Source organism: Prunus mume, linkage group LG5 (genome assembly GCF_029339155.1).
Source record: "Prunus mume cultivar Tortuosa linkage group LG5, ASM2933915v1, whole genome shotgun sequence".
Lineage (NCBI taxonomy): Eukaryota > Viridiplantae > Streptophyta > Magnoliopsida > Rosales > Rosaceae > Prunus > Prunus mume.
The window spans coordinates 25,936,539-25,952,848 of record NC_142702.1 but is presented as its reverse complement, the minus strand read 5'-3'; the positions used below and the strand labels follow the sequence as shown (position 1 = coordinate 25,952,848).

The following is a 16,310-nucleotide window of genomic DNA, read 5'->3' as shown; positions in this document are numbered from 1 at the left end:
TTTAAGAAATACGACTTCCGATATTCTCTCACTAGAGAAGGATGTAATAGCTTATTAATTCATTCATTTTAGTTTTCCTTAAAGAAGGTTTTGAATCCGCATGTCTTTTTCATGCACCAAAGGTCTTGTTCGATCGATCGACTCCGACTATGAAAGATTTCAGTTTTGCAAGTTTTGGGGCCGCCAATAAAAATAATTTACACATAATCTATGCTGCCGACACTGGATTATGGAATCATCTCAGATACCAACACTGGAAGCAAAGCGCCCACCACCGCTGTCATGAATAAAAAAAGTATCCAACATCCCTAATTTAAAAATGCAAAAATGATATATTCATTATAATAAAAAATTCAACCTTGATAAGTTACACAGCCAGAATCCAGAGAAGCCGACTGATAATTTATTCCTATATACACTAAAGCATACACAAGTTCTCACAACAATTTAGTCATGGAGGACACTGACTGACCCAAAACTTCAAGTTCAAGAACATCAAATGGAAGGAGCAGCAGAACCTTTGCACTGTGTAAACGAACAGGGATAAGGGGAAAAATAATAACAAATACATATCAAACAAATAAACTTACTATCCTCCCTAGACGCATTCTGTTGTGTGTAATTTGAACATAAGCAACAGCGCACACCCTACATTACAATTTCTGGCTTCAAAATGCTCGACTTGATTTCTTTGTGGGGCAAAACCACACCTCCATTACTGTAAATTTCATCGCTTACATGAACATCTTCTCCGAGGATAGTCATGTTCTCTACACGAGCCCATTGTCCAACTGTGGAGTGCCATCCGATGATACTGCCGGAAATGCAAGCATGCTTCTTGATCCGGACTCCACGCATTACTGTACAGCGAGATAGCCTAACTCCTGACTCAACAACGCAACCTGGACCAATTGCAACATCTGGTCCAATCAGGCACCCCTCTCCAATTTTGGCAGTCTCATCCACCAGAACATTTCCCACAACATTGGAGCCTCTGGCCAACTTAGATGAAGAGTTCTTCCTCAATGAGTCCAAGTAGAGTCTCAGGCCTGTAATATAATCCCTTGGTTGCCCAATGTCCATCCAAAACCCTGGAAGGACCATTGCGAAGAGCTTATTCTCTGCTGCAATATTTGGGAATACCTCTTTCTCAATTGAAGTTGGTCTCAGCTCAATTCGATCAAGAACTGAGGGGTTCAACAGGTATATTCCCGCATTGATTTTGTTACCAACAAACAGTTTTGGTTTCTCTACAAATTTCTGAACTTTCCCTGTAGATTCTTCCATAACCACCACTCCATATTTCGATGGCTCATCCACCTACATGAAACAAAGAAAATATTTTCAGCGACATCCAGCTCTAAAAAATGCCTCCAAGGAAGATGAGTGCGAAGTATCAGGTAGAATTACAACTTCATGTTACCTTGGTCACCATTATGGAAGCTTCTCCTCCATGGGATTTATGGAATTCGATCATTTGCTTAAATGGGTATTCACTGATAACATCACTGTTAAGGACAAAGAAGGGCTCGCCAGAATCATCTATCAGTTTGTCTCTAGCAAGAGCCAGAGGTCCAGCAGTGCCAAGGGGCTCAGTCTCTTGTGAGCATGTGATCTTGATGCCAACCTTTGTCTCAAACTCCTTCAGGAAAGTCATCATCACCTGCAGAAATGATAATGTGCATAAGCAGTCAAAGAAACTTCAGTGGCATGACTCACTGAGTATAAAATTGAACTTTTCACAAAATAATGGCCTCATTTACCTCTGGTTGGTAATTGATCGCTAGAACCACTTCGCTAACACCAATTGCCTTAAGAGCCTCTATCTGGAAAACAAAAAACAAAGATGTATCAACTTACAATTTACAAATTTATGTACACAAGCGTGCAGTGGGGATTTGAGTTGGTAAGGGGAGGACGCAAACTAAAGAATCATAAGAGCATGGATTAATCACATTATAAGATCTATATGGATGCTTGTACCTGATGCAGGATCATGGGTTTGTTTGCAAATTCAACAAGCGGCTTAGGGACACTGAGTGTCAATGGCCGCAAACGTGTTCCAAAACCTCCAACAAGAATGAGTGCCTTCATTTTGATATGCCCTTTGCTTTCCCTGATATCAATGCATTCAGAATTTTACAGGCAGCTTGAACACAAGAACAACCTAACATCGAGATTCAAATAATTACGCATCCACTAAAATATCTAAAAGTGAAAGCAAAAAAAAATATGCACAACTATGGTTTAACTCATAACTGAAGGGAATTGACCCATTTAATCACCAAAAGGATTTGCTTTTCTGGTTTCCCACATTGGTAAAACCAAGTAACTCTAAATTTCAGCGACCGACAAAACTAAAAAGCAGAAACTTCATACCAACACGATTTCACAAGCAACTCTAATACTATACCAAATTAACTTGCACCTATTCTCAAGTCAAATTCTTTAATTTGGAAAATTCCAAAAACAAAACAAAACAAAGGAGAAAAGACATAACCAGAAACAACTCAAACCAAACAAAGTTTAATCTTTACTAAGTGGGGCTGACCATATCAAGGAAAATGTTAACCCAAACAAACAAATCACAGAAACTCTACCAGATCTGACATTTTATATAAAATTAAAATTACTCCATGTAGCTCTTGGAGAACGAATTCAAAGCAAAAATAAAAATAAAATTCCCAAACAAATCCTCAAAAATATTAACAATGTGAATTGAAAGAAATCATAGCAATGAGGTTTTGAAACAATCAACCAATACACATTGCCAAATTCAGCTGACCGCAAACACACGGATCCGACAGAGAAAATGTCAAAAGGTTTTATCAACGCTCAAGAACGAAAGCTAACAGGAGTCAATTATTACCTCGGATCTCAGCAGATCAAAACCCGAACAGAGCCCGGAGGTTGAGCTCGGACTCGGACGAGTGGGAACCGGGTCGAAAGCGGTGAAGAGCGAGTTTTGGGCGAGTGGCGTTCACCCTAACGGTTTTTATCCGTCAGGGTCTGAGCTGTGCAAAGGCGTTGTTGTTGGTTATGGAAAATCTCCCGTCGGATTTATATATATACATACACACGCGAGTACGCGGGATTATTATTAACGAACGTGGTTTTCTGGCGGACTTCAAATTAAAACTTTTATTGGAAATTTCCCTTCAGATAAAAGTGGGTCACGTCCGCTTGGCCGGTGTAGCTTCGGGGCAATTTCGTCTTTCGTCTGCTTCATATTGTGGATAAATTTGTACTGTAAAGTATAATAATTGTTTTATTTTTTGTGGGCGAAAAATATGGATTCTTTTATGAGATAATAATTGGCTGTAGTGTGAATGGTGATTTCTTTTTGTGCTCAAAATGGAAAACTGTTAATTGTGATTCATAATTTGTTGCAGACACTGGGCCAATCAGCATGCAGGAATGACGACGATATGAGTCCCAATCAACCAACATTGAAACAAATTCTCTATTTTTTTCCTTTCCCTTTATATATATATATATATACGGAAATTCTCTTATACATACATCTGGATGTTATTATCGTGCGGATACCATATATTTTATATTATTCCTCTATATTTCTCTATCTGTTTACAATATCCGCACAACAATAACTTTCAGTAAATAGAATAATTCATTTGCCAAAAGTAGTTAAAGAAGGGTTTGAATGAGGACACATATTCTTTTTCCAATCAATCTCTCTCATTGGAATTTCTTTCAAAATTGTTACCTTTTTTATGTAATGACGTGGAACTTCACTAACCATCTAAAAGTTGGAGAAATAAAATTTGAGATATTAATAAGCATCTTTCTTGTTGGAAGTATCGTTGTGATCCCATTGATAACGAGTGGGACCAAATAATTCAATCGGGGTAACATACGATTTTCCTTATCGATGGAGATAAGATATGAAGACTCTCTTTTTGTTTTATATCATTTTTTTAAACTCCCTTTAGAATTAGAATTGTGTTTTGAAAATTTATCCTAAATAATGATTTTTTTTATTTACAAATTTGACCTTAAACACCTATCACATATAGATATATGGGTTTCATTTTACAAATAATAATAATAATAATAATAATGTTTCCATAAAAAAAGTTTGTAAAAAAAAAAAACTAATTTAACCCACATAATATTACAAGATCCGCTATTTATTTTATTATTTTTAGAAAGAAAAAAAACCATATTTTATATGAAGTTGCAAGTTGAGGCCAGATCTGCCAACAGAGCAACAAAGCATATTCCACATGAGATACATATGGATAATGCTTTTAATGCAAAGGTCCACATAAATAAAGTGCGTAGGTAAACCCCAAATCAAGGCCAAGTATATAAATAAATAAATACAAATTCCAGCTAATTTCAGCCTTTAAACTTTGCTTGCCTCTCAAATAATTGTAATCATTAATATGCATCAAAACAAACCTCAATGAGAAATTCAACCACAGAGCATGGTTCAGACTAAAGCAAAATTAAATTAAATTATTGTGATTTAATGTTAAATTAGATTAAACCAGTTGGGTTATGCAAAATTGAAGGATTAAATTTTCTTTTGGCCGTCTTCATACAAATGACCTAAGAGCATCTCCAGCTAATGTGTCAAAAATGTCATATAGACATTTAACGGCTAGAAATAACATCTCACATCACTCCAACTAATTTGTCAAAGCTAATATGGAATGAAAGTTGGAGGTTGAGATGTTATTTTTGACATCCCAAAAGCAATATGTCAAATGAATATTTTATTATTTTTAAAGATAGTTAGTTGTTACTTTCATTTATTATTTTCTTTTTTATATTATTTTCTTCTTTATCTTAAATGATTTGACTATTATAATAATTATTTATTTGACATAATAGGTGGAATATAAAACTGTGTAAATGTCAAATTGCCACATGAGCCATCAAATTTAAATTTGATGTTTGATAAGAGCATCCAACCGATGTGTCAAAAGTGCCATATAGACATTTAATGGTTATAAATAACATTTCACGTCACTCCAACCGAGCTGATATAGAATGAAGGTTAGAGGTTGAAATGTTATTTTTGATATCTCAAAAACAAGATGTCAAATAAAGATGTCAAATGAATATTTTATTATTATTTATTTTCTTTTCTTTTTAATTAAAAACAAATCAACACTAAAATGTAATAAAATAACAATTTAACTTGACATATCGGGTGAAGTGCAAAGCTGTATAAAATATCAAATTATCACATCAGCCATCAAATTTAAATTTGATATTTGGTTGACTTTATGGTGTTGGATCCCTTTAACAAAATAGCACGTCATCTACATCTACATTATTATTTGGTTATGCTCCACTTCTAAGCATTGGCATTGCGGCCAGTGGCCTGCCTAAAGTTGCAACCTTTACCTTTTTTAGTGTTATTGAACCAACCCAAATGGGCATGTATGTGAAGTCTCCAATTGAAGTAACATTTTGGCCTTTGCCAGTGTTTGTCAAAAGAAGGTATGCTTATGGGTCAAATGGTGGCAACCCATTATTCTTCTAATTAAGGCTAATCTATAGCTTCAGAGTTTGTCAATGAGGTTGCATTAATTAACAAAAACACGAGTTCATGTCAGTATGCACATGAAGCTAGCACAATTATTGATCGTTGATCATAATGAATGATTTTACTAAATTCACTTGCCCGCCCATGTACGACGTCTGATGCTAGCATAATCCATAAAAATCATGTGTCATAATTCCTTTGATATCCTCCTTGAATACATGTGTAATGATCACTTTAAGTACAATCAATGTCTAGTTGAAATGGTGAGGACAACACATATATTCTGCGGGCTCCTGTTGTATACTTTGATGTATATTTTGGCAAAAGGAGAAAACCAGGTGTGTGTGAATCTGGTCTTATTTGGGCAAAGTATACGTGGGTCTAGAGTTTTAGGCTTTACTCCATATCGTTACCAACTTTCTTAGCTATCAAAATATATAGACAAGACAAGCTACCATATTTTTGGTTCAAAAAAATTTAGGGGGAGTTTGGCTACTCTCACCACTAGCATCAAAGCAGACTTACAATCTCGAGCCATAATGACTTACGCGTGGCACCCAACTTCCAATTGTCACGGGTATGGATTTATGTAGAAGATTACAAATCGTGCACCAACGAAGATTGTTGACAGTGGGACTCGAACATCGTGGGGCTACACATAGTACAAGGACCTTACCAACTGAACAAACCGTCATTGGTGACAAGCTACCATTTTCAGTATAAGGTTGGAATAATTAAGAAGTGTATGATATTAATAAGATGAGATTAGAAGAATAATAAAAATTAAGAAATTAATTAGATGAGACGAGTTTTTTTTATTTATTTATTAAATTTTTGGGGAAAACGGGGTCAAATTTGAGAAAAAAGTTGGTCAAATCAAAGCCTTTTAGGCTTCACTTCCTCTCATTACCTACTTCAGATCCGAAGGATCAAAACTAAGACCAGCTACCTCTCTGACCAGAAACCAAAATGGGCAATGATCTGAAAGAGTTGAGTGCAACTAACTGCTTCATGGAATGAGAATTTACATTTTGACCCAAAAATAGAAAGAACGAGAATTGACATATTTTCAAGCTGATAATTTAACCCATTACAAACTCAAATGGTACGGTCATGATGACTCATGCCATCTTTCACAATTTAAAAAGACAGAAAAAACAAACACCCTTAATCATAAAGGACCTTTAAACAAACACCTTTAATCATAAGGACCATTTTCTTCATTTTTACATTTGAAGACAAGAAATCACAAGGGAAGCCCAGGGCCCATGCCTATCTCATTTCGACAAATCGGCTTCTTCTTTTTTTCGTTTTCTATAAAAACTTTCTGAATTGATTTCATGGTCTTGCACCAAAAGAAGAGAAACCCAACAACAACACCAAAAAAATAATAATAATAATAATAATAAATCTTCAAGGCCATAAGCCCATCTACAAAACTCAATTACCCAAATTTAGCCCACCAAAGTATCCCATAGTTTCAAAAGTTTATTTGTTTATAGACCCTACAGCAAACTCAAACAAAACAAGAGCTAGATCTTACAGCCTTGGCTGTGGCAATGCTTGCAATGTACTCAATCTCCTCAACAACTTCTTTCATGGAAGGCCGGTTCTGTCGGCGTTCCTCCAAGCAACCCAATGCCAGGAACCCCAATGCCTTCATGGTGTCCTGCTCCAAAGTCTTGGCTCCCTCTTTCAGCACAGGATCAATCACATCCATTAACCTCTCCTCTGCCATCATCCTCTGCGTGTAAACTGCCAGGTTTACATCATCCGCTTCCCTGGTGAAGTCTATAGCTTTCTGAGATGTCAAAAGCTCCAACAGCACAACTCCAAAGCTATAAACATCGCTTTTGTCTGTCAATTGATAGTTCCTGTAATATTCAGGATCAAGATATCCAAGTGTTCCTTGTGCACATGTTGATATATGGCTTAAATCGGTTTCAGCCAAGCGAGATAACCCGAAATCGGCAACCTTGGCATTCAGCTTCTCATCCAGCAGAATATTGCTAGACTTAACGTCACGGTGATATATTGGAGGAACTGCTGAGAAATGTAGATAGGCAAGACCCTCGGCAGTGTCATGAGCAATTTCTAGACGCTGTGTCCAAGACAGATGTTTCCAGACACCGGCTTTTCGACCTTGCAAATGTTCCAGAAGAGTTCCATTCTCAATGTACTCGTAGACCATAATTGGCTGCTCTAGCTCAACGCAACAACCAAGTAGGTGAACAAGGCTCTTGTGGTTAACTTGGCACAGAATCCGGACCTCATTGAGGACTTGGTCAGTGCCTTTGGTGTTTCCAAGCTTGGCAATCTTGACAGCCACCACAGTGCCATCTTCAAGAAATCCTTTGTAGACTTCACCGTAGCCACCCGCGCCTAGGAGGCGTTCTCTGGAGAAGCTGTTTGTTGCCCTTTTGATCTCTTTTCCGGTGAAGACTTTTGCAGCTCTGCCTCCATTGGCGTTCAGGATTTCTTCACGCTCTTTGGTAAGGCGAGCTTGAGCTTCCTTGATGCGTCTGTGGCGCTTGTAGAGCAGAATGGCAATGGTGGCTGCAACTAGTGCTGCACCAATCCCAGAAGTTAAACCTGCACAAGTTCCAGTTTCCTTCTTATTAGCACCATAGATATAGATTTCAAGTCACTAATCAAAATGCACCCTTGGCTATGATTTGGCACCATTTTTCTTCTGAGTTATCATCTAAAAAGCAAAAACAGATTAAACTAGAATGTAATTTTTATCCATGCCAATTTCCATATCAGAAATCAAATAAATATATAAAATTTGATGACCAATTAGCAGGATTTTACATCAACAAACCAATTGCTTTAATGTGAGTGGAATTTAACCCAATCCGTACCTGCTATGAGTGCAGTCTTGTCCTTTGAACCAACGCTATCTGCCAAGATCAAAAGTCAAAGTTTCAAATCTTTAGTCAGCCAAAACTATAGTCTTTCAAGTTTCAAAAGTCAACGATAAACATTGACCAGCCACGCAAATAAACAAAACAACAACACGCAACTCACCATCAACACATAACCCCGCCACGGGGTCCCACGCAAGGCCAGAGTCACAGAAGCACCTCCTCACCCCAGCGACTGCTGGGTCGGGCCCACACGTCGACTTCCCTCCATCGCTCTCACAATCCGCCTGGGTCCCGCACACCGGTTCCCTGGGCGCCACCCACTGTATCTCCACTCCCGGTTCGGGCCACCTGTCAACGGGCAAAACCGGATCCAAATTCACAAAACTCGTGTACGCGCTGCAACCCGAGTCCCTGACCCGAATCATGTACGAGGTCGACGAACCGCCCGCCCGAAACGTACAACAAAGCGGAGCTGCCTCGCAGGGGCCCACCGCCCTGGCACTGCTTCCGTTGATGTACGAGTGGCAGAGGCTCGACGACGTGCAGTTCAAAGGCGATCGGAGCAGAGTGTCCGTACAGTTGAGGTACAGGATGGTGTTGCTGCTGGTGACGTTGAAAGGGAGCGAGTCGTTGAGCTGGAGGCCCTGGTGGGTTATATCCGATGTGACGCAGGTGTTGGAGACGAAGCTCGAGGGTTGGATGACGAGACGTTGGGAGGAGGGAGAGATGGAGATGATTGGATAGGAGTTGTTGAGGGTGTCGAAGACGAGTGCGCCAGCGTCGCACCTGATCTTGTACGACTGGTCGCCGCACGTGGGGGCCGTGCTGAGCGGGTAGGGCACGGAGGTGTTGCCGCAGCCTGGGCAGCGCTGGATGCACAGTACGCACCAGGCGCACGTTAGCAGGAGCACGGAGGAGAGGAGGAGATTGGGCGCAGAGGCCATTTTTGAAACACTCAGAGAGGTTGAGAGGTGATCGTGTTCGTGTTTTAAAAGGCGGTTGGTGGATTGGAACTGGAGGGGGTGTTGTATAAAGTGAGGGGAAATTTGGTAGGAAAAGGAAAGATTCAGCTTTGAATTTTGTTTTGGTGGGTAAATTTTCTGTCGTCTTCTGACATTTTTGACGAATTAAATTTTGGGTTTGACTACATTTCTTATTGTCTAGCTGCTCATGAAATTGAGTGCTTAAGCAAATCCTAAGAAATAAAGCAGAGGTGGGTTAGGACAATTAGTGCAATAATTAAATTGTGCATCCACAATCAAGTTCAAATCCATTCTGTAATTTAAGTTATCGCTTATATTTAAAAAGTTTGATAATAACACATAAATCCAAAATTTGACACATATTACATGTGTCAGCAAAATAGTCTCCATTTAGCATTCTCCACTTTGCTTACATCTTTTAACTCGTTGAGTCAATGAGTAGAAAATCTCTCATTTCTAGAAATCAGAAAGAAAAGATAAAATAAAAATGCGGCCGGTTGTTTTTGAAAAAACCTATAAAGAAGACATTTTTAAAATGGAAAATAATCTTGCGAAAGTGATATGCAGATATGACAACGTGGTGAGGTCGAGTTTTCATCTAGAAGACCTGTGAAAGTCTTCTCTTTTGCTCGTCGCAGCATGGGGGATGGATATGGAAGACGACTTTGAATTGAATAATGGCAAACCTGCAAATTTCAACAACTTGCCATTAAAAAAGTCTTAAACTAAAGACAATAATGCATCGTCCCTAACCAATGAGCTCAGAGAAGTGTGTACTTCTGCATTGCTGATATGGATCAATAAATAGTGGCATTCATTTTCTAAAACAAAACCAAGAAACAAAAGGAAGAACAATTCACTCACATTTCGAAACCATACATAATTTCAAATTTCAAGGCGTTTTATTACATCACAGCTACTTCCAATTGCATAAAATAAAATATACACAGTGGATTGAAAATGTTGTACATCTTAGGACTGATACAAATCATGGATCATAACCATATCAGAGATCAGGATCAGGCAATCGTGAAGAACCACTGCCATGAAAGAATGAGCAGTACATGCATATACATACATAATACATATGCATATGTATATACAAACTACTGTATGTACATGTTACTCAATAGCTACCTGCTGTTCAATGAACACTACCTAACAAAACTGTACCATGGCCTCCGGACTAGAAGAACTCAAGTGGGTTCAGCAAGTAGTAGGGTATGCCACCAGCCACATGCTACATTTTTTGGCACACATCCATCAATTGTGACTTGAGCCGGAATGTTGCGGTCGATCACATCACCCAAGCCAAGCTGGCCATTTTCACCCAAAAACCAGTGTTAGACTTGTAAGGAAATACAAGAAATGAGAACATCAGTGCAAAATACATTTCATAGCATGATATGGCGTGAAGTATTTATTAATGACAACTGAATCATACCTGACCGTACTTGTTCCATCCCCAGCCGAAAACTTTATCATCGTCTTCATGAAGCAGGAGCATAAGAAAGGATGAAATACAGATAAGTAAGAATCCCTTTAGGTGACAATTCACATAAGTTTAAATTTCAATCATCTTCTACATTGAAATTATTATGTCAAAACTATAATGTCTCTATGCATGCTTGGTTGAGACCTACTGATATTTCCACCTACGTCGATATTTTCATCCTTAATACCTACACAACTTTCACTATAGTTGGTGTTCCCAACCCATACAGAGACTTTGGAATTTTCCAAGGACTTTTGAAGGCTCTTATCACTTGGACGAATTTCTGTTTTTCTTTCTCCACCTTTCATTTCCTGTTGTCTGGGCTGATGGAGACGCACGCATACAACCAAACGTATGGAGTTAATCATATTTTCATAACCACATTAAGATTGGACTCCATTTCTTATTTAGCATAAAGAAAGATAGTCACTTATCAAGTTATCATAAAAGAATAAGGGAGCTTGTCAAAGTGGAAGGTAACATACCTGTGATTATGGTACTATGACGTGCTCCACAGGAAACAATCTTTGCATTTGTATTTTCCAGACTTGGAGCATCCAAAAGTCTTGGTATAGTCTGGTTTACAATTCAAGAAAGTTCAATTGGACAATTTCTCTAATAACAAAGACAATTTGTCAACATGAAAGCTATAATGCAGCCAATGAATACTGGTAATGATGATTTGAAAGTATAACAAAAAGTAGCCACATCAACATGATTGACTAATCTAATTTATGTTACCCTACCAATATACTTTCACTATTTCATGGTAAAGTAAGCACAAAATTAAGTAACCATCTCGTTTGGTATTTGCCTGAACGGCCAATCTATGAATCAAGAAAATCATATCACATTCTAGTAACCTTACGTCCGCTCAATTAATGAGAAGACAGTAAACTTAAATTTACCTCAGCTTGATCAGCTCCAGTTCCCAGCTGTCCAAACTGATTCCCCCAAATGCATATACATCACCATCAGCTGAAATGCAGACAGTGTGCCACAGTCCTGCAGCAACACCCTCTATCCGGATACCCAGTAGTGAAGATACACAAGCCGGGCTTAATTCGTCATCTGTACTTCCTTGCCCACACTTGACCAAAACAAAAAAAATGACAAGGAAATTAGTTTTACACCTTAATTTTTAACTCGCCAAACTGTGCAGCAACAGTGTGACATAGGTAATATTGAGAAGGAACAGAATAGATTTAATCCCTTTCGAGTGAACCTCATCTTGAGCACCTACAGTGCTTTTTTCTCCACCATTCCTACATTACCTACATATTGATACCATAGAATGGTTAATATTTGGGGAACTCCAGCCAGTGTTGGCGATGGATGGATACATGGATTAAAAATTTAGACATTCCAGCTGAATTAGTAGACCAGTTACATCTTGTTTAGGCACTATAGCGAATGGTTTTATACAATGGTGCTTATAATTAACAGTTTTAAGATCAATAAACCAAATGCATTATGATCAATGACTTTTCACTATCCAGAAATCAGTTGGGCAGAAGGATGAAATACAACTAATCCACATCAATGCTGTTCCCAGTAAAGAGAAAATATTTCCACAATAATAGTTTCAAGAAGAAGAGAAAGCATAAGGCAAGGAGGCATTCTGAGCAAAAGAGTTCAGTAATGAAGAAAACTCACCTGTCCATACAGCCCCCAACCAAAAGTAAGAACTGCTCCAGCATCTGGAATGTAATAAATCACCAAAAAAAAAAATGTAAAGACGGCTAAAAGGCCACAATCCAGGCATGCAACCATTTAACACCTCAGTCGTACTACATGTTACACCAACCATAAGTAATGCTGATCCTGTCATAAATCAATTCTAACTCCCAACTCATACAGTCTATAACTATGTAGTCTCAAAAACAGCTTCCATAATTCCAATGACTCCTCCTGCGCTATGTCTACCAAGTATAGTCAACATAGTTTAGCAACAATTGTGGTTTATTCTTCCTTATGTTTAGTCTGTTACTTCTTACATCTGACATATTAAAGGTAAAAATACCAATTGAGTATTTGAGACTAATTACAGACCTTGTCAGTAACATAGAAGTATTATCCAGCTTCGATTCCCTTGTATAAAGATGATTGGAGAAAGAACTTAAGATTATTACCTGTGATTACTGCACTATGTCGCCCTCCACATGCAATTCCTTTCACATAATTACCAGGAACTCGAAGACTGAGTCCCTCTGAACCCATGGTTCCTCGAGCCAGTGCTGGAGATCTATCTTTTCCATAAGAAGAGGGCTCAATGCAAGGTACAGGATGAGGAGAGGACACCATACGTATCCGGGAGCCCAGACCAAGCTGCCCTTCACCTCCATAGCCCCATCCCCACACTTGTCCTATATCTGAAACTTTTGGAAATCAGGACACATCATATACATTGCTTTAAATAATAGATCTCCTATATTTCTAACTTGATAATGAATTCCACACCTTATTCCATGACAACAATGCAAAGAGACTATGCATCATATACAAGGATAAATCAAAGCAGGGCAAAAGTACCTGATAATGCCAGAGTATGGCGCCCTCCAGCAGCAACAGTGGCTATTCTAACTCCTGGGTTCAATGTCACAAGGCATGGCAATGCTGAGAGAGGTTCATCACCAGATGATGAACTTTCAGCCGCTTGCTTTGCCGAAGATAATCTTCTTCGCTTTGTACTTTCTTCTCCAGATCCTCGAGGATCACTAACAGAAAATGCCCCGCCAGTGGATTGTGAGCCTTGAGAGCGAGGGCTAACTATATCATAACCATCCTTTTCAACGTTTGCCCCCATAGGTTGCTCTCCAAGCAACTTTCCAGACGGAACACACTCTTTCCATCCCCATGTGTAAACTCCTCCAATATCTGCATTGAAACTAAAATTTCTTGAATGGATCCAGTACGCATAATAGCTTATTAATGATGGAAAATAGATAAATTGAAATCGGTTCCATAATTGAATCAGGTGGTCTATTCTTGTGTGCTTAATTCGCACCCCCTTGGAGTCTTTTAAAGAACTAACTTGTCAGAAGACGAAATAGGGGGAGCAGGGGAGTTACCAAGCTGGATGGTGTGGTCTGCTTCTAAACCATTACTCACTAGATTGATCAAAATGGAGCTAGGAAATCAATTTACCTGTGACTGCAACACAATGAGCCCAACCTGCGGCAGCTTTTACTATAGAAGCATCAGTTGGAAGAGGAAAAGGCTCCGGATTTTCCTTAACAAGTGAAATTTAAAAGAACGCTGGTTAGTTCCACCAAGAAGCAAAAGAACTCAATGACAATGAATGAGCTAAGTATTGCGAAGTGCTCCATTACCCCATGCTTCCCAGATGTCACATAGCTTTGACCTAGATCATCTGTTGAACCCCATGTAATAATCTTTCCAGACTCTAGGTGAAAGTATAACAATGAAGAATCATGAGCAAAACGAAACGTACCTCGCAAAAGAACCTTTAAAGGAAAACATATACAAACATATATGGTAAAACTAAAACAACCATATTGGGAAGAAAAATAATAAAACGTATCAAGCGCCTGAAATTGAAGTTGACAGGTCAAATGCAAACAACTTTCCTCCAAACCAAATGACAAATGGAGGGAGTAAATTTTGATTTTGAGAAGGAAATGACAGAACGCTGAAACCATGAAGAAAAAACAAAACAAAAATTTCTTCCCCAACTTGAAATGTGGAAAAATGAAAAAAGATACGGAAACAAATAAAGCAGTCAATTTTTAAAACACTGACAAAACAACAGAAAAAATAAATATACTCAAATAACTAACTTAACTAAGCAGTCAAATTACTACGAAACAAAAAATTTCTAGCTCTACTTCCATTTCTTTTCCCACATTTTCTCACCAACCAAACAGAGGATAAATGTAGTTAGTCAGTCAGAGAAGGTCACCCGTGGTCAAATTTTCCCACACACCAACTCAATCAGCAACATTACCAACTCCAATACCCTAAACCAGCTACGACCTTCGAAACTCAAAAATTAAGATTTTTCAGCTAAAATCAGACTGATAAAGAGAAAGAAGAAAGCACCAGAAAGCGCCATGGCGAAGCCGCAACCGCCTCCACACACATCCTTATACGTGTACTCGGCGCCGGGCGTCCGCACGATGGTCGGCGACAAAAGAGGCGACCTTTGCGGTAGAGCTCCAGGAAGATAGCCCCACATGAACACCACCTTCTCTTTCTCCTCTTCCATTTTCACTGCTTCTTCGAAATTTTCCTCGCCATTCATCGCTGGTATAGTTTGAAAGCCAAACAAGGGAAAAAGAAAGCAAAGTGAGAACTTTTTTCTATTTTTTTTTTAGTTTCCTTTTCGGGGGTTTCTCTGTGATTTTCTTTAAGTTTCTGTTTGGAGAGAGAAATGTTGAGAGTTTTTTCAGCTCGGTGTGTGGACTTTTAAAGTGTGTTTCGAAAGTGCCCTAATTGCAAATGGGGCCGTATCATTTTCAGGAAAATGGGGACGCCACGTCGGATGCCCGCATGGTCATGTGGACACGTGGCTCGTTTTGGACCCCTAGATGCTTCGGCCATTGCCAGCCAGTAGTTCCCGGAAGTTTCTGGAAGGTCGGTAAGCCTCTCCAAACTCCATAGGCAATGCCTAGGAGCTGGCGTGGCCTTCTCCTTATCACACCACGTGTTGGCATCTGATGCGAGCTCCAATCATTATGTCCTGCCACGCGTCCGCATCTTTGATTGGGACCTTTAAAAAACGTCGACTGTATTTTATATTCTTTTTCTCAATTAATATAATGATAAAATTTCTTCGCCTCTCTTTTCAAATCAAATAAAAATAATTATATCTAGTTCTAATGGTTTAGGAGAATTATATGTGGTGTACTATCAATTTTCTTTCCCTTTCCTTAAGATATTTTTGCCTTTAAATGGCATTTTCAAAGGATGCCAACAACTTGGTCATGATAGGTCCATATTTTTCAGTTGAAATTTTTGGAATATAAATTCCAATGACTCACTCTCACGACTATAAGTATCTCTCTACTTTTTTTTCTCTTTGTTTGGCAAAAACTAAGAATGCATGACAACCAGCAAGTTGAAACTTTAAACTTTCAAACACTTATGTCGCGATCTTTCACGAATATATTAATTCATGAGTAGACATCACGTAATCTACTCATGGATTCTTAACAATTGGTGTCATAGTCAGGTGTCACCACGCAACAAGTCCGGATTAAGATGATCATTTTTTTTTTTGGTCGACATAAAAGGGTTATGCTTTTTAAGAATAATTCTCAAGTTTCCCAATATTGGAGTCTTAGAGAGGAAAATAGGTGGTAGATACCATCTAATTCTCCCAAGTAGACTTGTTATTCCAGTATTTTCCCAAACTCCACCACCATAACCAACTTTGCAACCACTGATCTTGTTGTGTTGTTTTGTTTGGACATGTCATT

The 16,310-nt window shown here is 38.6% G+C and overlaps 3 protein-coding genes across 4 annotated transcripts; all 3 read right to left on the bottom strand.

Annotated features, from left to right (window-relative positions):
* Positions 1-312: 312 nt before the first annotated feature.
* CYT1 (Glucose-1-phosphate adenylyltransferase family protein) lies at positions 313-3,134 on the bottom strand. Of its 2 annotated transcripts, none has more exons than XM_008235267.3 (5): positions 2,870-3,134; positions 1,984-2,116; positions 1,764-1,826; positions 1,424-1,663; positions 313-1,320 (listed from the first exon to the last, which is right to left on the bottom strand). In XM_008235267.3, the coding sequence occupies exons 2-5, from the start codon at positions 2,092-2,094 to the stop codon at positions 649-651; spliced, it is 1,086 nt and encodes a 361-aa protein (XP_008233489.1). In that variant the 5' UTR covers positions 2,095-2,116; positions 2,870-3,134; the 3' UTR covers positions 313-648. The 2 variants fall into 2 exon arrangements, with proteins under 2 accessions (XP_008233489.1, XP_008233488.1); XM_008235266.3 differs by having other exon boundaries at positions 1,984-2,167; positions 2,870-3,042.
* Positions 3,135-6,896: 3,762 nt separating this feature from the next.
* LOC103332526 (wall-associated receptor kinase-like 20) lies at positions 6,897-9,587 on the bottom strand. Its single transcript, XM_008235265.3, has 3 exons — positions 8,552-9,587; positions 8,386-8,424; positions 6,897-8,113 (listed from the first exon to the last, which is right to left on the bottom strand). The coding sequence occupies exons 1-3, from the start codon at positions 9,333-9,335 to the stop codon at positions 7,038-7,040; spliced, it is 1,899 nt and encodes a 632-aa protein (XP_008233487.2). The 5' UTR covers positions 9,336-9,587; the 3' UTR covers positions 6,897-7,037.
* A 629-nt stretch (positions 9,588-10,216) lies between these two features.
* On the bottom strand, positions 10,217-15,290 carry LOC103332525 (ultraviolet-B receptor UVR8). Its single transcript, XM_089053156.1, is given in 11 exon segments — positions 10,217-10,690; positions 10,819-10,862; positions 11,355-11,445; positions 11,778-11,824; positions 11,827-11,959; positions 12,526-12,569; positions 13,002-13,241; positions 13,402-13,746; positions 14,017-14,101; positions 14,202-14,275; positions 14,932-15,290. Coding segments are annotated over 11 exon segments (1,425 nt in total). The 5' UTR covers positions 15,134-15,290; the 3' UTR covers positions 10,217-10,570.
* Positions 15,291-16,310: the final 1,020 nt, after the last annotated feature.